We start from the raw sequence: 19,268 nt of genomic DNA on the forward strand, positions 1-19,268 counted from the left end.
AGCAGGCTGGACACAATTGTCACCTGAACAGAAAACTAAAAGGAGGTGCTGGCCAGGCTGGGGCAAGAGTCTTTCACAGGGCTGATAACCCAGCCCCTGAGTTCCCTTGTGGGCAGTTCCATCCCTGAGTGGTGCCTTCTAAGAGTGGGAATGGTCCTGCTTCATCCAAGGAAGTGCTGATGGGTTCTGATTGTGTGTGATCAGTCCCAGGCAACTTCAAGGTCAGGAGGCTCTGACTTGAAAGTCAGCCAGGATACAAAGCATTTTTCTATCATTTTGTTTTTCAAGACAGGGTTTCTCTGTGTAGCCCTGGCTGTCCTGGAACTTGCTCTGTAGACCAGGCTGACCTCAAACTCAGAGATCTACCTGCCTCTGCCCCCCATGTGCTGGGATTAAAAGGTGTGTACCACTTAAGTACAAAGCATTTCTAAATGGGCAAAGTTGGTTGGTAGAAGGTTTGTTCACTGACTGGTCATACCTGTCCAGGTAATCAGAGGCCAGACTCCCTTGGCAAACTTACTTTGAGTTTGCTCTGTAACTGAGTGGGAATGCCCAATTTAAACAAACAAACAAACAAACTAACTAACTAACTAACTAACTAAATAAATAACAAAACCAAACCCCAAACCACCAACAACAAAAACAACACCAAATGACACAAAGAAGCCAACTGGAATGTTGGTAAAGATAGCACTTTAAAGATGTTTGGAGCCTCGCCATCACCACCAGCCCAGCCTTCACAAGGCTGGTCATGATGGTGTGGAACTGGCTAAACAAGAGAGAAGAAAAAGAGATGAGGGCATGGGAGCCCCAAATCTAATTCACTGAGAACCAGGTTTTCGGGTTCAAAGTGCATCTAGATGTCTTCCTCTGGAGAGCACTCTTTACATCATGGGGTAGGCGACGACAAAATAGTTAAGTTCTGAATCGATCAGCTTTCTGTATTTCCTGTAAATTTCCCGTAGGGTCCTGTCCTCTTCATTTGTCTCATATCGGTTTGTATAAATTCTCACCTGTGCCAATAAAGAAACACACACACACACACACACACACACACACACACACTGTGACTACATCACTTAGGATCTGACAACCATTCAAATGCATCTATACATATAAAATTAGTGGTAGGATCAGAAAAACCCCTAAGCAAATTTCCCTTGGTATCTACAAGGGATTGATGCCAGGGTCCCCTTTGGATACCAAGATGCATGCATGGATGTTTGAGTCCCTTATGTAAAATGGAACAGTGCCTGATGATTACCTCTGGGTTGCTTATAATGCTAGCTATAATTCAGATGTTAGGTTTAGGGAATAACAACAACAAAACCCTATACATCTTCAGTAAAGATGTATGGTTGGCTAGATTCATGGATGTAGAACCCAGAGGAGACAGAGCAGCAGAGACTTCCAGGTGTTTGGGGACTGGATCCATCTCCCATGGACAGATTCAGGAGCAGTGCCTGTCTCATATCTGTCCCTGTCCCACTTTCCAGTGGGCGTCAGAGCAAAAGTGCCAAGTCTAGATAGATATCCCTGCAAGCAGCTGAGGGTCCTTACCTTCAGTGTATGCAGGGAGCACTGCCCTTCCTCCTGGCTCTTCAGGATCCGCTCCACAAACTTCACGTCCAGGAAAGCCCAGATTTTGAAGTAAAACAGCTTCCGACAGGCCAGGATGAGGAGATGCAGCTGCTCATCCAGAGACTCGTGATTATTGTTGAACTCGAACGTTAACTTCTAGAAAAGCACAGGGGGTTGGGTGTAGGGGACAGAGGTGCTGGGACAGCCCAGGGGATGTGTCTTCCCATCTCGTGCTAAGTACTGACCACAGGAACCACAGGGCCACCTGTGTAATGCTATGAGCCAGTGGCAGGGTGGGGAGTTGTCTGTCCCCAGCAAGGCATCTCTTGGCTTAGGCATCCTGGCTCAGGCATCACAACTCTATACTAAGGATAAGGGGGCTTTTCTTGGTTGACAGCCAGCCAGTGTACCATGGTTTTCTCATCTGTTGTGGTCTTGAGTGTGTGTGCGGGTGTGTGTGTGTGTGTATGTGTGTGTGTGTGTGTGTGTGTGTGCAAGACTTGAGAATACGCTTAGTAGCATCTAGAATTTTGACAAAGAATTAAGGGAGCACGTAGAAGCCCAGCCCAGAACAGGCAGTAGGCTTTCCTGTGAACAAGAGCGCCTCCCAAGCTCTTGGTGGTGGTGGTGGTGGTGAGGTTAGACTTGCCACTCACCTGCAGGGTGTTCCGGAAGGTGGGCAGGAGGTCTGTCAGAGTGGGCCGCATGGACCAGTCCGGGTCACTGAAATAGCAACTTCTCAGGCTGATGCTCCTGACTGGAATCTCCTGCAGCAAGATCCGGGCCAGGCGTTCATATTTCATCACCCGCTCAAAGAAGAAGTTCACCTTCAGGTTGCTGGCCTGCCTGGCCAACTTGGCCCAAGACATACCCCAGACTACCTGACCGTGAGGGTCATGAACATGGCATTTGATGTTCATGGTCCGGAGGGTCCCGGCGTTGTTCTCGCTCAAGGTCTCGAGCAGCTCGTCGGAGATACAGTTGTAGTTGAGTGTTAGGAATGTCAAGTTGCGGAAGGTGGCCATGGCCTTGTTGAACTGGGAGCTGCCATAGACAGCCAGGTGATGGCTGAAGAAGTCTTCAATGTTGAGCTCTGAGGCCATGTTCTCATTCTGCGTGTAGCTCAGGGAGTTGAGGATGTGGCAGCCTTGCTCCACTGTCAGCCGGGCTCCTTTCAGGCTGAGATGGTCCAGGTGTTTGCCCATTTTCTTTAAGAAAAAACTCAGGCTCTTGATGAGTGAACCCCTAATGCTATTTCTCCAGACCAGCCGATCCAGCTCCAGGTGTTGGATAGAGAGTGACCGCAGGCGGTTGTTACTCTTGCCCAGGCACGACAGGAGGCCTCGCATGGTGACCTGAAACTTTTTGGTCAAGACGGCATTGTAAGGGTTCAGGAACTTGATTTCCAAGTGTTCCAGGTATCGGCCAAATTTCTTAATGTACCACAGTGCCGACTCGAATTCAGATGCGTGTACCCTGGACGGCCTTCCGCTGAACGTGATGGTCCTGTATCGCCAGAGGTCAGCTGAGTACATAATCTGGTTCCACTTTCTGCAGACCAGGGCAGCTCTGGACCTGTCCCTGTCTCCCAGCCACCAGAAAACACGTCGCAGGCACACATCTGGCAGAGTGGCCCAGCAGCTCTGCTCTTGGGGCTGGGTCACTTCACTGTCTTCATCCATCAAAGGACCCTGATGTACAGCGTAGTGGTGTGATGAGCAGGGCTTCCCCAAATGGGGAAAGAATACAGTCACGTGTTCTCTGTGAGGGGTTAAAAAGGAAGACTTGTTACCTGTCAGGTAGAAATAAAATTCAACTGAACAATCTTCTGCTGCTTTTACTGTACTGTATCAGGCACTTTGCCAGATGTAAGTAGTTCACTGCTGAACCCAGGACACATCCCCCACCTATGAAGATGGGGGATAGTTCATCTAGGGTCACAGACCAGAACCCAATTTCAGCATAGTGAGAAGCTGCCTGTAGCAGCACGTTTCTGTAATCCCAGGACTCAGGAGGCTGAGGCAGCCTCAAAAGCCAAAGCTAAAAGCTAAGCTCAAAGCTAGCCTAGGCTACACAGTGAGTGCCAGTTATCCTGGGGCATGTAACAAGATCCTGGGCTGGAGAGATGGCTCCATGGTTAAAAGCACTGACTGTTCTGGTCCTGAGTTCAAATCCCAGCAACCTCATGGTGGCTCACAACCATCCGTAATGAGATCTGATGCCCTCTTCTTGTGCGTCTGAAGACAGCTACAGTGTACTTAGATATAATAATAAATAAATCTTTAAAAAAATCTTTAAGCTGGGCAGTGGTGGCGCACCACCCAACACTTGGGAGGCAGAGGCAGGCAGATTTCTGAGTTCGAGGGCAGCCTGATCTACAAAGTGAGTTCCAGGACAGCCAGGGCTATACAGAGAAACCCTTTCTCAAAAAACCAAAAACCAAAAAAAAAAAAAAAAAAAAAAAAAACCAAAAAAAAAAAAAAAAACCAAAAAAAAAAACCGAAAAAAAACTTAAAAAAAAAAAAAGAAAAAGATCCTGTCTCCAAGAAAACACCAAGGACTGTAAGCATAGCGAGAGAAGGCAGTCCAGGCATGCTCACAATGACGACACTGTGGGGATAGCACAAATAAGCAGCTAATTTCCATGTAAGGGGAAAGTGACAAGGGCTTCTCACAGGAGGTGATGTCTGAGCTAAGTTTTGAAGGATGAGTAGGATCTGCAAGGCAGATCAGGCTGGCCTAGTGATGGAGAAGCTGATTAGATTACAAGTGGAGGGGACAGCATGGATAAAGCCCCGAAGTGTGAATTCATGTGATGTGCTCACACCTGATGACATAAGAAGTACTTGTACATCTTGAACTTGTAAACTCTGTTTAACAAGCCAAACTAACCCTCCCCTCACCAAGAAGACTTTGATTGTATGTGAACTAACTAACTGTCCAAGGTTATGAGCCTCGACTGGGGATAGCATGGATCTGAAGAAGTTAATCTGGAAAAATGAAAACAAAAAAGCCAAATCAAGAGCTGGGATATAGCTTGGTAATAAATAGAGTGCTTGTCCAGCACACCCTGAGCTTAGGGTTTAATCCCTAGCACTGCATAAACTGGGCATGGGGTGCTTCCCAGAACAGTGTGTGTGTGTGTGTGTTTGTGTGTGTGTGGTCTAGGTTTTCACCTTCCACCTTGAAACAGGATCTCGTTTGTCATTGGATAGTGCAAGAGATTCTGAGGTCTCTTCTGTTTACACTTCTCTTATTGTAGGATAGCCAGGATTGCAGCTGCAGCTTTATATAGTTTCTGGGGATTCGAACGCATGACCTTACACCTCCAAGGCAAGTGCTTTACCCCTTGAGCCTTTTTGTCTGTGGTTCCCCAGCCCCACCCCCAGCCCCTCCCCCGCAAGGATCCTTCAAATAAATGAGAGTAGCACTTCCTTTGACAGGAGGCAAAAGAATGTAGTGCACTGCCTGTCAATTGCTACTGTAAAGTTAGTAAAAAATTTTTGTGCCTCAGTGTTTAGTCTGACAATAGGAAAAGTAGCTCCTTTCTCCTAGTTTTGGGAAATTTAAATGAACTGATCCAGGGAATGCACCTTGGAGGTAGAAAGTAATCTGTAAGAGCAAGCTGCAGTTAGTAAGCTGGGGCCACAGTATTTCTGCATTTTCCTTATGAAGATGAGAACGCGCCCATTTTGCAAAAAGAGAATCTAGGAGTTGTTGGGAGCTTAATGGAGTTTCATAGTGAGATAGGTGTTCTAAGTGTATGGGATATGGGATCCAAACCCATGCCAGTAATCCCAAACCTGGGCTTGGTCCACCATAATATGACACAGCTGCCAACCAGCGAGGGAAACTTAAGACTGTCCCGTCACCAGGGCGGGGTGCCCCTCCCATGCGGGCCCAGCGGCTGTGCGGGCCACCACTGCCCTCCAGGTGCGTGGGTGCCTCGGGCCACCCGGGCCACCCGTTACCGGCTCGCTGCGCCCGGCTCGGGCTGCAGGGACGCGGAGCGCGCCTGCCCCTCTGCCCGCGCTGCTGCTCCCACGCCGACTCCGAGAGCATCAGGAGAGGCGCCCTGTGCTCGCTATGGCCAAGCCCACAGCCGCCTTTGTGACGCGCAGCCACACACTGGCTCTGCTAGTGCCTGCGGGTTGCTGAGTCCCAAACCCGAAGTTGCCAGATCCACTGAAGGCGAAGGAAGAGGGTGCTGCATAAACCCACTAGGAAAGCCCGCGGGCGGAGGCAGGAGACTGGAAGGAGGCGCACCTGGTGAGAATCGCCAGGCGCTCTGCCCAATCCTCTGCTCATAGCAGCAGAGAGGTCTGAACCCAACACTGTGTTCAGGTAGGTTCCCTCCAGTCTTGACCTCTGGGAGCTTTGAGCCTCCATTCCAAAGCCCAGGTGAGGACTCTTTCCATCCTCATGCTAGCCATGGGCCTCCACTTTCCTATCCTCAGATGAAGTAATACCTCACCCCAAAAGGGTGGGTGACATGGCTTGAACCTAAGGTCAGTCCCCCTTTCCAGCTTTCAGAAGGTGGTGCACATGTAACCCTTGGCCCTTTCCTACCCCAGTGGGTGACCTTTGTGCTGAAGCCCAGGACTAAAAGTTGAATAGTGTGTCTGTCACTAGATAAGCTGCCCCAGCCACTCACTCCATACTTTACTGCTAAACCTCGTCTGCACGCCCCCTTCCTCAGCTACCCTGCGGGGTGGCTTCACCTTGTCACCCTCCCCATCACTGACGTGAAAGACACAGCTCTAAAAGGATGCAGAGATAAGTTTATTTTGGAGCCAAATGAGTGACTGAAAATACAGATTCAGTTTGCTTCAGATATCCGTGCTCTGACCTGGGTAACAATTTCTGTGAAGTTTTAAAATAACAAAACAAAGTCACTTTACAAATTCTGGTGGTACAACAGGTAAGCGGGTATACAAAGCGGGAGACCTTGCTATAGGCTCCAGATGCATATGTGATGACTTTCTTAGCAGTTGGGATCTACTCATATGTTTCAAAACTTTACCTAGGAGTCACAGGATGTTAGGTCACACACAGATGTGGGCAAATAGCTTCTTTTTAAGGGACTAAGATAGCTCAGTCAGGATGGCCCTGCACCATGTGAACCTCCCTATAACGACTGCCCTTCTAACAATTAGTCTTTTAAGAACGCCCAGTACAAAGACTTTCTGGGAACTCTAATTCCCCCTGGTCTGCCCTGCCCTGCCCCTCCCCTCCCTCCCTCCCCCTCCCATTCTTTCCCTCCCCTCCCTCCCCCTCTCCTTCTCTTTCCCTTCCTTTCCATTTTCCCCTCCCTCCCTCTTTCCTTCCTTTCTCCTGCTTCATCTCCCCCTCTAGGCCTCATATTCCTAACCTGTCTTGTCCAGAGAGCCAATGAGGAAGGCAAAGAAAAAGGTCAGGGAGAAACTTAGGATAAAGCAGGGGTTTCTTGAGCAACCAACCCAGCAGTTGAGCCTAGGTGCTCGAGTTCAGTGCAGGAAGCAAAAGCCTTTTCTCCCGGGCATCTGTAGCTCAGAAGAAGGAAAAGACATCTTCTGAAGCCCAAAGATGAAAGCCTGTCTCTTTTCTTGGTCACCCAAAGTGCCAAGAGCACTTTGAGACAGTTGAGTGACCCTGACCTGAGCCCAAGATGACACATCCCTCCCAAGGCCCAGGGGACATTGTGGAAGATGAGGCCCAAAGCCGGCAAGAGCCAAAGGATTAGGGGCTGGGTGGGGTACTACCAGATGCTCTCTTCTGGATTCCGCATGGCCATGGCTGTTGCAAACAGGGGCACACATCAGCTGTGGTTACTGTTGACACAAGACTTGGGTAAGCATGTGCATGTTAGCATGTGTGCACGCACAGCACTCGCAAACATGGACTCAAGATGTGAAAGCAGAGAACTATTGGGAAGAAAAGGGGTTCATAGGAGTAGGTTGGGGCAGTGGAAGGCAATGGGGATAAGCATGATTACAATACATTGTAAACTCGTATGAAAGAGTTAGAAATTAAAGGGGGGAGGGAATTCGGTTATAGAGACTGGTAAAGAAAACAAAGTCGTGACCACTAGGAAAGGAAGCTGGAAAGCTAGTGTGAACTAGAAAACTAGTGGGAACTGGGAAGCTAGTTGGGAACTGGAAAGCTAGTGTGAACTGGAAAGCTAGTGGGAACTGGTGCTCTTCAATCTTCGGAATCCAGCTGGCCATCCTCACTGGAGTGTCTTTTGGTGAGCTAACCTCTGGCACTTCTCCTAAAGAAATGAAAATAGATGTTAGAAAGCTTCAACATCTAAGTTATTAAGCTATTTCCTGGCTTTCCTGTCATTGGTCTTCCCCACCAACAGGGGCTGTCAAAGGCAGGGCTTTTGGGAATGCTACACCAGCACTTTGCTACACGGTGCTGCTGCTAGTTTCTGAACCCCCCCCCCCTCTGGGTGTTGCTGTCCCTTGTTCTGAACCAAAGGGTGGTGGTGTTCTGATTGAGACTGAGATGGGACTGTATAGAAGAGACTCTGAGCAGGGAGGGTGACTGGAGACTTGGGGTAGTGCCTAATGGAGGTGAGCATCACAGGTGAACGGGGAGAAACGCATGTACATCATCTGTGTAGCCACTGGAATTAGGGAGCCATGTTGTTTACTTGGTTAGTGCCAAGTCATAGAACTGAGGGGCGGAGGAATGCGTATATCAACACTCCCAAAGGTTCGTGTTTGTATATGGGTGTATCAGGGCTCACGGGAAACATACCGATGACTCACTGACTTTCTGTTTCAGAGACCTGAAGAATCACTGTGTGAGAAATCATGATTTCCCCCCCCCCTTCATAATAAGAATCGGGGAGACTCAGAGTAGCGAAACAGAAGCAAGCAGTTGAAGTGACTTACAACCTTGTACAGTCTCTACAGAAAGGGCAAAAATGGTTAGTGCTCCCATTTGGTACAAGTGGTTTTTATAGTTCTCAAGTGTGAAAAACTTCTGCCCACCATAGGCTCCCCAGGTGGTGGTGGTGGTGGTTTGAGAGCCTTCTCTATCCTAGTGCAGGGGCTCAGTTGTGCAGCGTCTTCAACCCTGACATAAACTAAGAAGCACCCGGGCAGAGGCAGACAAGGGCAGTGTCCCCTGCTTACCTGGGACTCAGTAATAAGCTCTAGATGTACTTTCACACGGAAACACATTTTCCTACTGAAAATGGACCGTCATGGCAGATCTCTTACAATGTCTGCAGACACACTTAGCTTAAAAACTGGTCCCCATTTCTTTGAAATTCAAGTTTGGTTGGGGCATATTGTACTTCTCCTTGTTAAGTCTGACAAAGATGGAGGAAAGTGCGGAAGCACCCCACTCAGGATGAAATTAGGTCATTCTTATAAAACATAAATGCATAAAGAAATTAGAAAAGATTATTAGGATCTCCTGTTTTTGAAGGGCTGCACCTCTGGGGCGGGGCAAACAGCAGTGTAATGAATATTCTGAGATAACACATGGGCCGTCAATGATTCAGCCCTGTGTCTGCTGATAGGGTTCTCATTGAGAACCCACAGGCTGCTGAAATTGCTTTCTCAGGGCTGTGACTGGAGAAGAGTAAGAGGGGAGAATCAGCTTGTGTGCGTGTGTGATGCTAAAGACTGAACCTAAGGCCTTCTGCATGCATGAAGGACAAATGCTTTACCACCGAACCATTTACCTAGTCTTCCCTTCTCCATTGATTTGTTTGTTTGTTTGTTTACTTAATTTTTGACACAGGGTCTTACTTTAACTTAGTTGGCCTTGAATTCACTATGTAGCCTAGACTGTCCTCAAATTCAGGGTCCTGTCTCAGTCTTCCTTTTTAAAAATTTGTGTGGTGTGCAAATAGGTGGTTGAAGGTCCATGCTCCCATATGTAAAGGTCAGAGATTGCCATCTTGGTATGTGACTCTTCTTGTCTTTTCTTGATGTGTCTCTGCCTTGTTTTGGGATAGGGTCTCTTGCTGATCTTAAACACCACATTTTGTCCAGACAGGCTGGCCAGCAAAGTCCCTGGGACCCACCTGTCTCTGTCCCCTGAGCACCCTGAGGTTTCCGGAGTGAGTCACTGTGCCTGGCTTTTGTATGGTATCTGCAGATTTGAACTTATATCCTTGGGCTTGCACAGCAAGCTCTTTAACCACATAGTTATCCCTTTAGCCCCTGCTGCCCTCACCTTTCCTGAGTGCTAAGATTACAGGGATTCACCCCTCTACCTGACAAAGTGTGTTGCTTAGGTTTTTGTTAACACAAGCTATGCTCATCTGGGAAGAGGGACCTCAGATGAGAAAAATGTCACATTGGCCTGTAGCAAACCCATGTGGCATTTTCTTGATTGATAATTGCTGTAAGGAGGTTTGTTGTGGGCGGTACCTCAGGTGAGCTGGTGGTCATGGGCACTATAAGAAACCAGGCTGAGCAAGCCATGAGGAGGAAGCAAGCCAGTAAGCAGCATTCCTTCATGACCTCTGCATCAATTTCTGCTGCCAGGTTCTGTCCTGACTTCCCCAAGCACTAAGGTGAAATTAACCCTTTCCTCTTCAAATGCCTTTTAACCTCCCCCCCAAAACCCCAAAACAATCATTTGGAACAATCATTTGGCAGAGCAGAGGTAGTGAACTCTTTAATCCCAGTACCGGGGAAGCAGAGGCAGGTGGAGCTCTCTACATTCAATGCCGGTTTGGTCTATAAAACAGAGTTCCAGGACAGCCAGGGATACACAGAGAAACTCTGGTTTGGAAAAAATAAAAACAAAACCCCCAAACCAAACCAAACAATAAAACCAAACCAAAGGAAACCAAACAAAACCTAAACAACTAATCAAACAAAAAACAAACAAAACCCCATAGCAAACGAAGATAGCCTTGGGTGGAAAACTCAGGATGAGAAAGGCCAGCTCTGGGTATGCTAGAGGCAAGTCACCAGCCGCCTTCACATCTGGAGTCAGGGCCTTCTGCCTTATCTCCACCTGGAGGGAGTTCACTGACAGCGCTGGGCTTCCATCATTCACGTGGCCCTGGAGTATTGCCAAGTGTAGGGTCTGATACAGATGCAGACCCAGGAGATAGATTGACCTTCCTTCAAAGGTTACTCAGTGACTGGGAGGTGACACAAACCAGGTAGCCGAGAGAATGCACAATGACACAGAAGCAGAAGGAGGCAGAGGAGGAGCTGGCCAGCCACACATTGGGAAGCTCCCCCATCCCAAGGCTGGGGTGCTTTAAGACACTGCAGCAGGTTCCTAGCCAGGAGAGGAGGCAGTTAGGGATGCAGGGAGAACAAAGTACCTGGTGCTCATTTAGAATGGGCAAGGGAAGTAAGATTCGGCACTGACAACAGTTCCGGAGAGTATCATAGGCCGTCTCATCTCCTTTAGGAAGATCAGCCCTCTGCTGGAGCCCAGACTTCAAAGGCAGATCCATAGTGCCATTTTGGTTTTTTGTCTCTCGCTTTGTTGAGCTGTTTCTATTTTTTGTCTTTGGACGAACATCTTTACTCACTGTGGATCTTCGACTTCCAGAGTCCATAAATGCAAGGGTTGAAGGAATGACTATTACACTTCCATCCCGAATACATGTCACAGTGTTTGGGGCGGAACATTGTTTCTGCAAATGTCAATAATGTGTGAAATTAAACAAGCAATTACTTCAGCTAGAATATGTAATAGTTGGACAAGACAGCCGAGATAACCTGAAAGGCTCAACCCTGGATAAAGGCTAGCGAGATGGCTCTGTGGGTAAGGATGCTTCTTGTCAAGCCTGAAGACATGAATTTGAACCCTGGAACTTAAACAGTAGAAAATCCCCATAAGACCTTTACTCAGCAAACACACACACACACACACACACACACACACACACACACACACACACACACACACAGAGTAAAAATATTTTTAAAATGCTGGATAATATAAGGCAGACATTTGATTTTACAGCTAACTTTGCTAGAAGACTCATGTTCCAGGATGGAAGTTTGGGTACATCCCTCTAAAATCCAGGTTTTGGGGGCCGGAGAGATGGCTCAGTCTTAAAGGGGCTTGCTGCTCTTTCAGAGGACCCAAGTTTGATTGGTTTTCAGCACTCATGCCAGACAGCTCACAACAACCTGTAAGTCCAGTTCTAGAAGATATGATACCTTCTTCTGGCCTCCACAGACACTGCACGCATGTGTTGCACATACAGGCAAGTAGGCACATATAAAAATAAATTTAAAAAATTGAAAATAAGGTGTGAGTCTTTAATCCAAGCACTTGGGAGGCAGAGGCAAGTGGATATCTGGGAATTCAAGGCCAGCATGGTCTACATATCGAGTTCAAGGACAGCCAGGGCTATATAGAGAAATCTTGTCTCTCTTTGTCCCCTAAAAATAAAAATAAAATCCATATGTTACACAGGCTAATAGGGGGCTGTGTTGGTCATGACGGCTCCTCTCCTTGCACACTCATGGGATTGTAAAAGGCTTCAAGTAGCCTGGGTAACTGCTGCTGGCTTGCTCTCTTGCATCTGCTGTTCATGAAGCCTCAAGGCCCTCCCTAGGCTCCTAATGCCCACGCTCTGCACTTGGGTTCTTTGGCTTCAGAACAGTGAGAAATACATTTCTGTTATGTAGAAATTGCACAGCCTGGGGTTTTCTCTCATCGAGCTGCAAATGGATGGGGAGACATGAGTCTTGTAACTAGGGGCTCAGGCAAGGGGAAAATCCTAGTTAGTTATAAAAGATGAGAAGGAAGGAAAAACCCCTTCCCCTGCACCACACTGCCAGGAATAGCAAGTTTCAGGTGTGGCAGTAAATATCAAAGAGCTAGGTCACCTCTAAGCCCCTTAGTTCCACTGTTCCATAGTGGTTGGTCTTTCTTGTTTGTTTGTTTGTTTGCTTGCTTGCTTTTTCTTACTTCCCTTTTCCTTTTCCCTTTCCTTTTCGACAGTGTCTGGCCTCAAATTGAGGGGTCTGCCTGCCTCTGCCTCCTCAGTGCTGAGATAAGTCTATAGCCCTGGACAGGGCAGGTGGGTGGGTGGGTGGGTTGGGACAACAAGACGTTTCTGGGAGAGAAGCTGTGGGATGTTTCTCAGGAGGAGAACGTTCCATAAGAGAAGAGAGCAGCTTGGCTCACCAGTGTACTAAAAGGCAGTAAGGCTATGGAGGAATCACTCAAGTAAAGCCAGTCAACCAGCTACATCATCTGCCATCAATAGAGTCCCCTTTTATCCTCAGTATCCTGTGAGCGTTACTATAGAAAGATGGGGAAAGCCCTTTTAGTCTCATGGGGGAGGTCATAGCCTGAACATGGGCAGAAAGCCCAAGAGGGCAGGCCCTGTTGGGGGCCACATTATAATGCCCAGGCCTTGAAGGTTGGTGATGGTCAGAGGTGATCAGAGGCATGGGGAGTTATCAGAGCTGCTCTTTGATGGGATAGGCAAAATGAAAGCCAACTCTACAAATCTGCCCAAAGGAAACCTTGGAACAAACCAAACCAAATAAATGAAATAACAAACATCAGAACCTTTGATAACTGTGCTTTGCGAGGTGTATTGAGAATCTGCTGTCGGACCTTGCTTTTTGGAATAGGAACTGGCTCCTGGCACAGTTAGAGAGTGGGTCATTGCTACTCACCATATGGGAGGCATACGTATTTTCTGGAATCATTTGTTTGCAAATATCACAATGGGTTTTTCTTCCAGGAGATGATACAATTCTCTCCCCTGAGTAAACAAAGAAACACAAATGACTGTTCTTGAGAATAGCTAGTCCATCTTTCCCCTGGTTTCTCCCATGGCCTGTACTCATGAGCATTCCCAGGCTAGCCAGATCTTAGGTTTGCTATACTGCTAGCTGCCTTAGCCACACAGGAAAGGCTTTAATGGATGACTGTTTGTATTACACTGGTACTCAGGGCAGAAGATGACCCAGATGACGAGACATCTTCCTGGAGCACAACTGTTTTTTAATTGATTGAAAGGGGCTCTACAGAGTTGCCCAGCCTTTCGAATTGAGCTATTCTACCCTGTTCCCAGCTATGCGATTCAACCAGGTGTTGGTTGTAACATCGTGGTGTTAAAGTTGTGTTGTATTGAAGCTGTCAATGAACTTGTGTTGCACACTGTTGGTTGTGTGGGAGCCCAGGCACAATGTAATGAAGGAAAAGCACACAAATCTCACATTTCCTGCCTTTCCTCCAGCCAATTTTGACCTTGGGTAGAGTATTGACCTAGTGGGACTTACTAAGCAGTTTCACAGTTTCTCTGCATGTTATCACATTATCAAAACAACCAATGAAGTCCACAAAAGATGTGTCACATAGACGTCTGTGCTCTTGGAAAACTCTCCTATAAAGAGGTCATGGAATTGGGCCAACAGACTGCAAAGAGGTCAGCGGTAGAGCACATATGAGGCTCTAGGTTCAAATCCCTGGTACTGAACTGGAGCTAGAGATGGGGGTGGAGGGAGGAAGGGGAATGAGGGGAAAGAAGTAAGGGAAGGGGGAGAAAGGGAGGGAGTAAAAGAGAGAGAGGGAGATGGAGAGAGGGAGAAGGGGGAGGAGGAAGAGAGAGAGGGAGAGGGAGGAGAGAGAAGGAGAAGGAGGTGGTACTAGAAAGCTGATATACAAACCTAGTCTTGAAGCAGCAGCCTCCCATCTGGCCATCACTAATTGCTGTGGTTTGAATGAAAACACTCTGCCCTCCTTGTGAGCTCATGTGTTTGAACACTTGGACCTTAGCTACTAAAATGCTGTTTTGGAAAGTTGTGGCACCCTTCTGAGGTAGAGCCTCCCTGGAAGAAGTCAGACACTAGGTTCAGGTTTCTTAGCCCAACCCCACATCTTGTGCTCTCTGCTTCCTGACTGTGGGTTCAGGGAGACAGTGAGGAGTACCTCATGCTGTGATCATGTCTTCCCCAACACATCAAGGCTGCTATGGCCTCACACTGTGAGCCACAGTAAACCCTTCCATCCTCAAGCTGCTCCTGCCTCTCTCTCTCTCTGTCTGTCTGTCTGTCTGTCTCTCTCTCTCTCTCAAATTACAGAATGATAAAAACATTCAATAGCCTAGGATCCAGCTCGGTGATGGAAACTGGGGTGTCCAGTTTTGTTTCCTGATCTCTCTGTATGTTTTCATCTATAGGTGCACCTTACCAGGCTAGCACCATGTCTTTGGAACGAAAAGAAAGCCCTACATGTTTAGGATTCCCTGTGGCTTTCTCCCTCTTCAGTGTGAGTTCTTACACCCCACTTCCCTGGCCTCCTGTTTTCCCTGATTAAGTCACTGACGGCTACTGCAGACACACAAGAAGGCTACTCTAGTTCAGTGGAAACACACAGAATGGACATACCTCCCCTGTGCAGTCAAGGGCTCTACTTCTTGCATCCTGCCCAGGAGACTATCTGGCCCTCGAAGCTGCCCTCTCCCTCTCCAGCTTCTCTCTGCTGCTCACCTTCCTCAGGCCTGCCCTTTGCACTCAGACACATGGCTTTGTGCTGGGACAGTACTTGGAGTGTGATGGGCTGGTTGCAGTGTGGACAATGCTCTGTCCGGCTGCCACAGTGGGACTCGTGGACGTCCAGATTGCTAAGCTGCACGGCCAGCTCACAGAACTTGCACTTGGCAGGGTGCTGTTGGCTTTCCTTGGTCTGTGGGAAGATGGAGGACATAGACCCAACCTCTAAGGGAATTGAAGTCAATCAAAGAAAATATTGGCAAGGGTCAGAGGCACAGAGTGTCCTTGGGGATTATGAGTTCCTTAGACTCATTATTCTAGTTTGTTTTCTGTTGCTGTGATAAACATCATGACCAAAAGCAACTTGGGGAGAAAAGGGTTTATTTCATTTTATACTTCAACACCACAGTCTACCATTGAGGGCCAGGACAGGAACTCAAGGAAGGAACCTGGAGGCAGGAATTGAAGCAGAGACCATGGGGGAGTACTGCTTACTGGCTTGTTTGGCTTGTTTTCTTTACAATCTAGGACCACCTGGCACAGTGGGCTGGGATTTCTTAATTCAGTTATTTATCAGGAAATTGCCTGGAGATGCACCCACAGGACAATCTGATGGAATTCTTCAACCGAGATTCCTTCTTCCCAGGTGTCCACAGCCCACGTCAAATTAACAGAAATTAACTCATGGATGGTGGAAATCTCCTCTGTCAAGCATGTACATATGTATGTAAGTATGTTTGTATGTAAGTATGTTTGTATGTATACATGCATATATGCAAGTATATACAGATGCAGATGAATCTGCATCTTTCGGGTAGGATAGTCCATCATTCTCCTGCCTCTCAGGTGGGGAGATAATGGTGGTGGTGGTAATTTTTATGACTAGCCTCTCTGTCTTTCACCCAGGTTATCCTATTTGCCTATAGAGAAGAATTCACTCCTACTCCAGCAAGGGAGGGCTTGCACAAGCTGCCGACATAGTCCAAACTACTCAAACTGTTCTGGCTAGTTTTATATCAACTTGACTGAAGTATTTGTTGGGTCAGCTTGAATCTAAATGGATGCCTGAACTTGATTCTCAGAAAGATAAAGCCGCAAGAGACTGACTCAAAAATGTAGGAAAGAAGACTGAGATGGGCCCTCCTGCCTCCTCCTTACAAGTCTCTGAAGAACAGTTAGCCTTTCTTGATATGGATCCTCTGTTCTGCCAGACCCATAGTCTTGGGGTAGCCAGAAGAAAGGGAGAAACTGGGGACAGCCTCAGGGTAGCACAAACAAAAAACAGAGGCCAAACATGGAGAGGCTAAATAACTTACCCACCAGGTCAGGGAAGGCTGGACTCCAGTTATTGACCCCCCAGGCCTCTGACCCACCTGCCCACCTGCTCACCTGCTGGTGCACAACTTCCATGTGCTCTTTCATCTTTGACTCTGGGATGGGCTCTTCACATTCTGGGCAAAGGGCTACGAAGCGCAGGCAGTGGGCCTCGTGGAGCATGAAGTGGAGAGAGGCCACATTTCTTTTGCTTCAGGAAAAAGTGGGGGTGGGGGAGAAAGAAAGGCACAGTGTCTTAGCATAAAGCATGACGCCTTGTTGCATACCTGGGGTAAGCTCTTTCCAGGCCTGAGGCCAGGGAAAACAGTGATGATGCTGATGATGCATCCCTATGCCTGCCAGTGCTGGTGAAACAGATAAGCTTGCTATCAGAAAATAGGTGTGAGGGCACTGTGCCTGGGAGAGTGGGAGGAAGAGGGTACCAGGGCAACAGGCAACTTTCAAGAGTGATGATAGATTTCATTTCCTAGATTGTAAGATGGTTTCACAAATAAGTACTGTGTATCAAGATGTATATTTCAAACATGTACAAGTTAGCTAGGGCTGTTGGCACAGGTGTTCAGGAGCCTGAGACAGGAAGATGGCTAGTTTAAGGCTTATTTATGCTTATAGAGTGAGTTCAAGATCAGCCTGGGCAACTTAGTGATACTCTGTGTCAAAAGCAAAGGGAAAAACAGAGCTGGGGATAATGCAGCTCAGAGTGCGTGGCTGCTCTGTGCAATGCTGTAGGCTCAGTGCCTGGAACGACTCCCCAGTATCCCCGCACAGAGAGGGGGAGGGGGAGGTAAAGTTCTATCCTTTTCCAGTTATCTCCTAGAAAGGCCATCACGAGACCAAAGCAGCACAGCAGTGCAGCTCTGCCCTGACCACACTTCAGACCCTCCAAGGGTTTCCCAACTTTCAAGAGCAAAAGTCCATCCACCACACTGTCTCCAGTCCCTGGGCTCCCTTGCAGCTACCCAGAGAGCGTCTGAGATGCAGGGGAGTCTTGTAGGGCAGGGTGTCCTCCTCTGACAGGCTCATCACCAGGAATGCTGCCAACCCATTCTATCTGCTCATGCTCACGGCAGCTCGGGAGAAAGGAAACAGGCTGTATCCTTAAAGGACCAATTGTTCAGGCCCCTGTGATCTGGCTCATGGCCTCACTGCTGTTAGCCTGATCCAGCTGTCCCCACAACTGCACAGAATGACATCCCTTGCTCTGTTTGCCCTCTCTGTTCTGCCTGCCAACATACTCCATAGACCAGAGATCCTAAAAGGTGAAGTGGAACGAAGATCTCTGTGGAGCTTTACCCCAGTTACTGCAACAGGTGGGGGTCTGCTGAGGGACCAGCTCTCTTTACTTGGAGGTGTGGTCCTTGCCTCCTGCTCAGCCCTCCATGTTCTATCTCCCAGCTCCTTTGTCAGGCAGAGGACAGGAATAACCCTGGAACATCTCTCAAAGGATCCTCTCACAGATGGGTGGGAAGACCACGATGCCCCCCACCCCCGCTACGGATCTAAGCTCTGACAGGAATAGCCTGCTAGGGACCAGTCCCTCCATACTTCATGGCTAAAACTAGCCAGCTTGAAACACCCACGCTAAGAGGGAACAGTGATATTGAGGTACCGCTGAGCACTCTACTTAGAGATTTGGAACCTCTTCACTCCAGAGGTTCCAGTCCCCTTCGGCTTGTCCTCTTGTGTTGTACTTCATCCCCCTCACTTCAGAATTTGTTTGCTCTGCCCTGCCCCTCTGTCTGGCCAGCCCTGGAGAAAATGCCTTCTTACCAGTTCCTGCACACTTGGAAGTCAGCCTCCATGGTCAAGCTTCCTGCAGTGCTTCTGTGGAGTTTCGTTTCTTTGCACACAGGAAAACAAAACTGAAAGTGTTTGCCCAGCCTGACTCACAGTGGTAGGGAGGAGACTTCAAAAATTCTCAGCCCAGGGCGGTTCCCAGATCCTGGCAGCTAGACGCTCCCAGAAGGCCATTCTGCAGCATGGGCTAGTCCTCTATCATGCCCCTTGTCCTGTGCAGCCTCTGTGCTACTGTAACTGTGACCTCCAGGGTGGGGGTTAGCTGTCGGATTTCCTCTGGGCAGCACAACAACTGCTCCCTTTCTCCCCCTCCCTCCCTGACTGGCTTTGTTTCCATGGGGTCCCTGCCCACTTCTCAACCTGTGACTGACTCCTACTGTTTCTGTCTGGTCTCTCCTGAGATGCTAAGCTTGAGTCTGCTCTCTGAAGAAGAAGCTCCTGTAAGCTCTGTACCCCTGCATGGGTTCCAGTTTGTGGTGACTTTGAAAACAAAGTCTGTGAGGAACTGAGCAGGGGGTTCTGGGTGCTGGATGCTCAGGCTACAGGGTTTGGGGCAAGTCTTGGGAATGGCCAGGGATAACTCTCCTGAGGTTGTCCTCTGCTGGGAAACAAAACAAAGCAAACAATAATGGCAAACAATAATGTAAGCCAAGATGACAGGAACCATGAGGAGGTCTTGCTATCCCATGCTCACTGGTAAAATCGAGCAGCAAGGGGCTGAATAACCTGCACAGAAGTTCCCAGGTAACGTGGTCCAAGGTGTGACCCTTCTGCCACATGCACGGAGCTGGAGGAGCTGTGCTCAGATCCAGACAAGATAACCAATTGGGAGCTTGAGTCACCTCAGCCTTCTGGATACTGTCTCCTGGCTGACTGGGTTACACTGGGGCTCCCAGGCAACTTTAAGGTCCAGGTGCTCCTAGAATTTGCATGCAAAACTGCTGCTGTGTCAGTATATGTTTGTTCCAGCGAGGTGCCACAGCCCCAGGCAGTTACCCAACAAGGCTAGCTGACCTCATGAGGTTCAAAGAAAACAAATTGTGTTAAAGGCAGCCCATGTCCAAAATTATCACAGTGCAAAATGATGGAAGTCAGTCAATTTGCTGGTTTCCTGTGTTC

General features: G+C 48.3%; 2 protein-coding genes across 4 annotated transcripts; both read right to left on the reverse strand.

The window, feature by feature from the left end:
- Positions 1 to 682: 682 nt before the first annotated feature.
- Fbxo39 (F-box protein 39) lies at positions 683 to 5,632 on the reverse strand. 3 transcript variants are annotated; one of them, XM_021177606.2, is made up of 4 exons: positions 5,553 to 5,632; positions 2,238 to 3,342; positions 1,561 to 1,737; positions 683 to 1,013 (listed from the first exon to the last, which is right to left on the reverse strand). In XM_021177606.2, exons 2-4 carry the CDS (start codon positions 3,261 to 3,263, stop codon positions 885 to 887), a joined length of 1,332 nt encoding a protein of 443 aa, XP_021033265.1. In that variant the 5' UTR covers positions 3,264 to 3,342; positions 5,553 to 5,632; the 3' UTR covers positions 683 to 884. The 3 variants fall into 3 exon arrangements, with proteins under 3 accessions (XP_021033265.1, XP_021033266.1, XP_085685403.1); XM_021177607.2 differs by lacking the exon at positions 5,553 to 5,632 and adding an exon at positions 5,385 to 5,443; XM_085829277.1 differs by lacking the exon at positions 5,553 to 5,632 and adding an exon at positions 4,758 to 4,839.
- Positions 5,633 to 6,865: 1,233 nt separating this feature from the next.
- Positions 6,866 to 18,218, reverse strand: Xaf1 (XIAP associated factor 1). Its single transcript, XM_021176950.3, has 6 exons — positions 18,123 to 18,218; positions 16,407 to 16,542; positions 15,015 to 15,210; positions 13,197 to 13,285; positions 10,871 to 11,188; positions 6,866 to 7,831 (listed from the first exon to the last, which is right to left on the reverse strand). The coding sequence occupies exons 1-6, from the start codon at positions 18,152 to 18,154 to the stop codon at positions 7,790 to 7,792; spliced, it is 813 nt and encodes a 270-aa protein (XP_021032609.1). The 5' UTR covers positions 18,155 to 18,218; the 3' UTR covers positions 6,866 to 7,789.
- Between the last annotated feature and the right edge of the window lie 1,050 nt (positions 18,219 to 19,268).

Source organism: Mus caroli, unplaced genomic scaffold (genome assembly GCF_978045245.1).
Source record: "Mus caroli unplaced genomic scaffold, Mus_caroli_1 scaffold_13, whole genome shotgun sequence".
Lineage (NCBI taxonomy): Eukaryota > Metazoa > Chordata > Mammalia > Rodentia > Muridae > Mus > Mus caroli.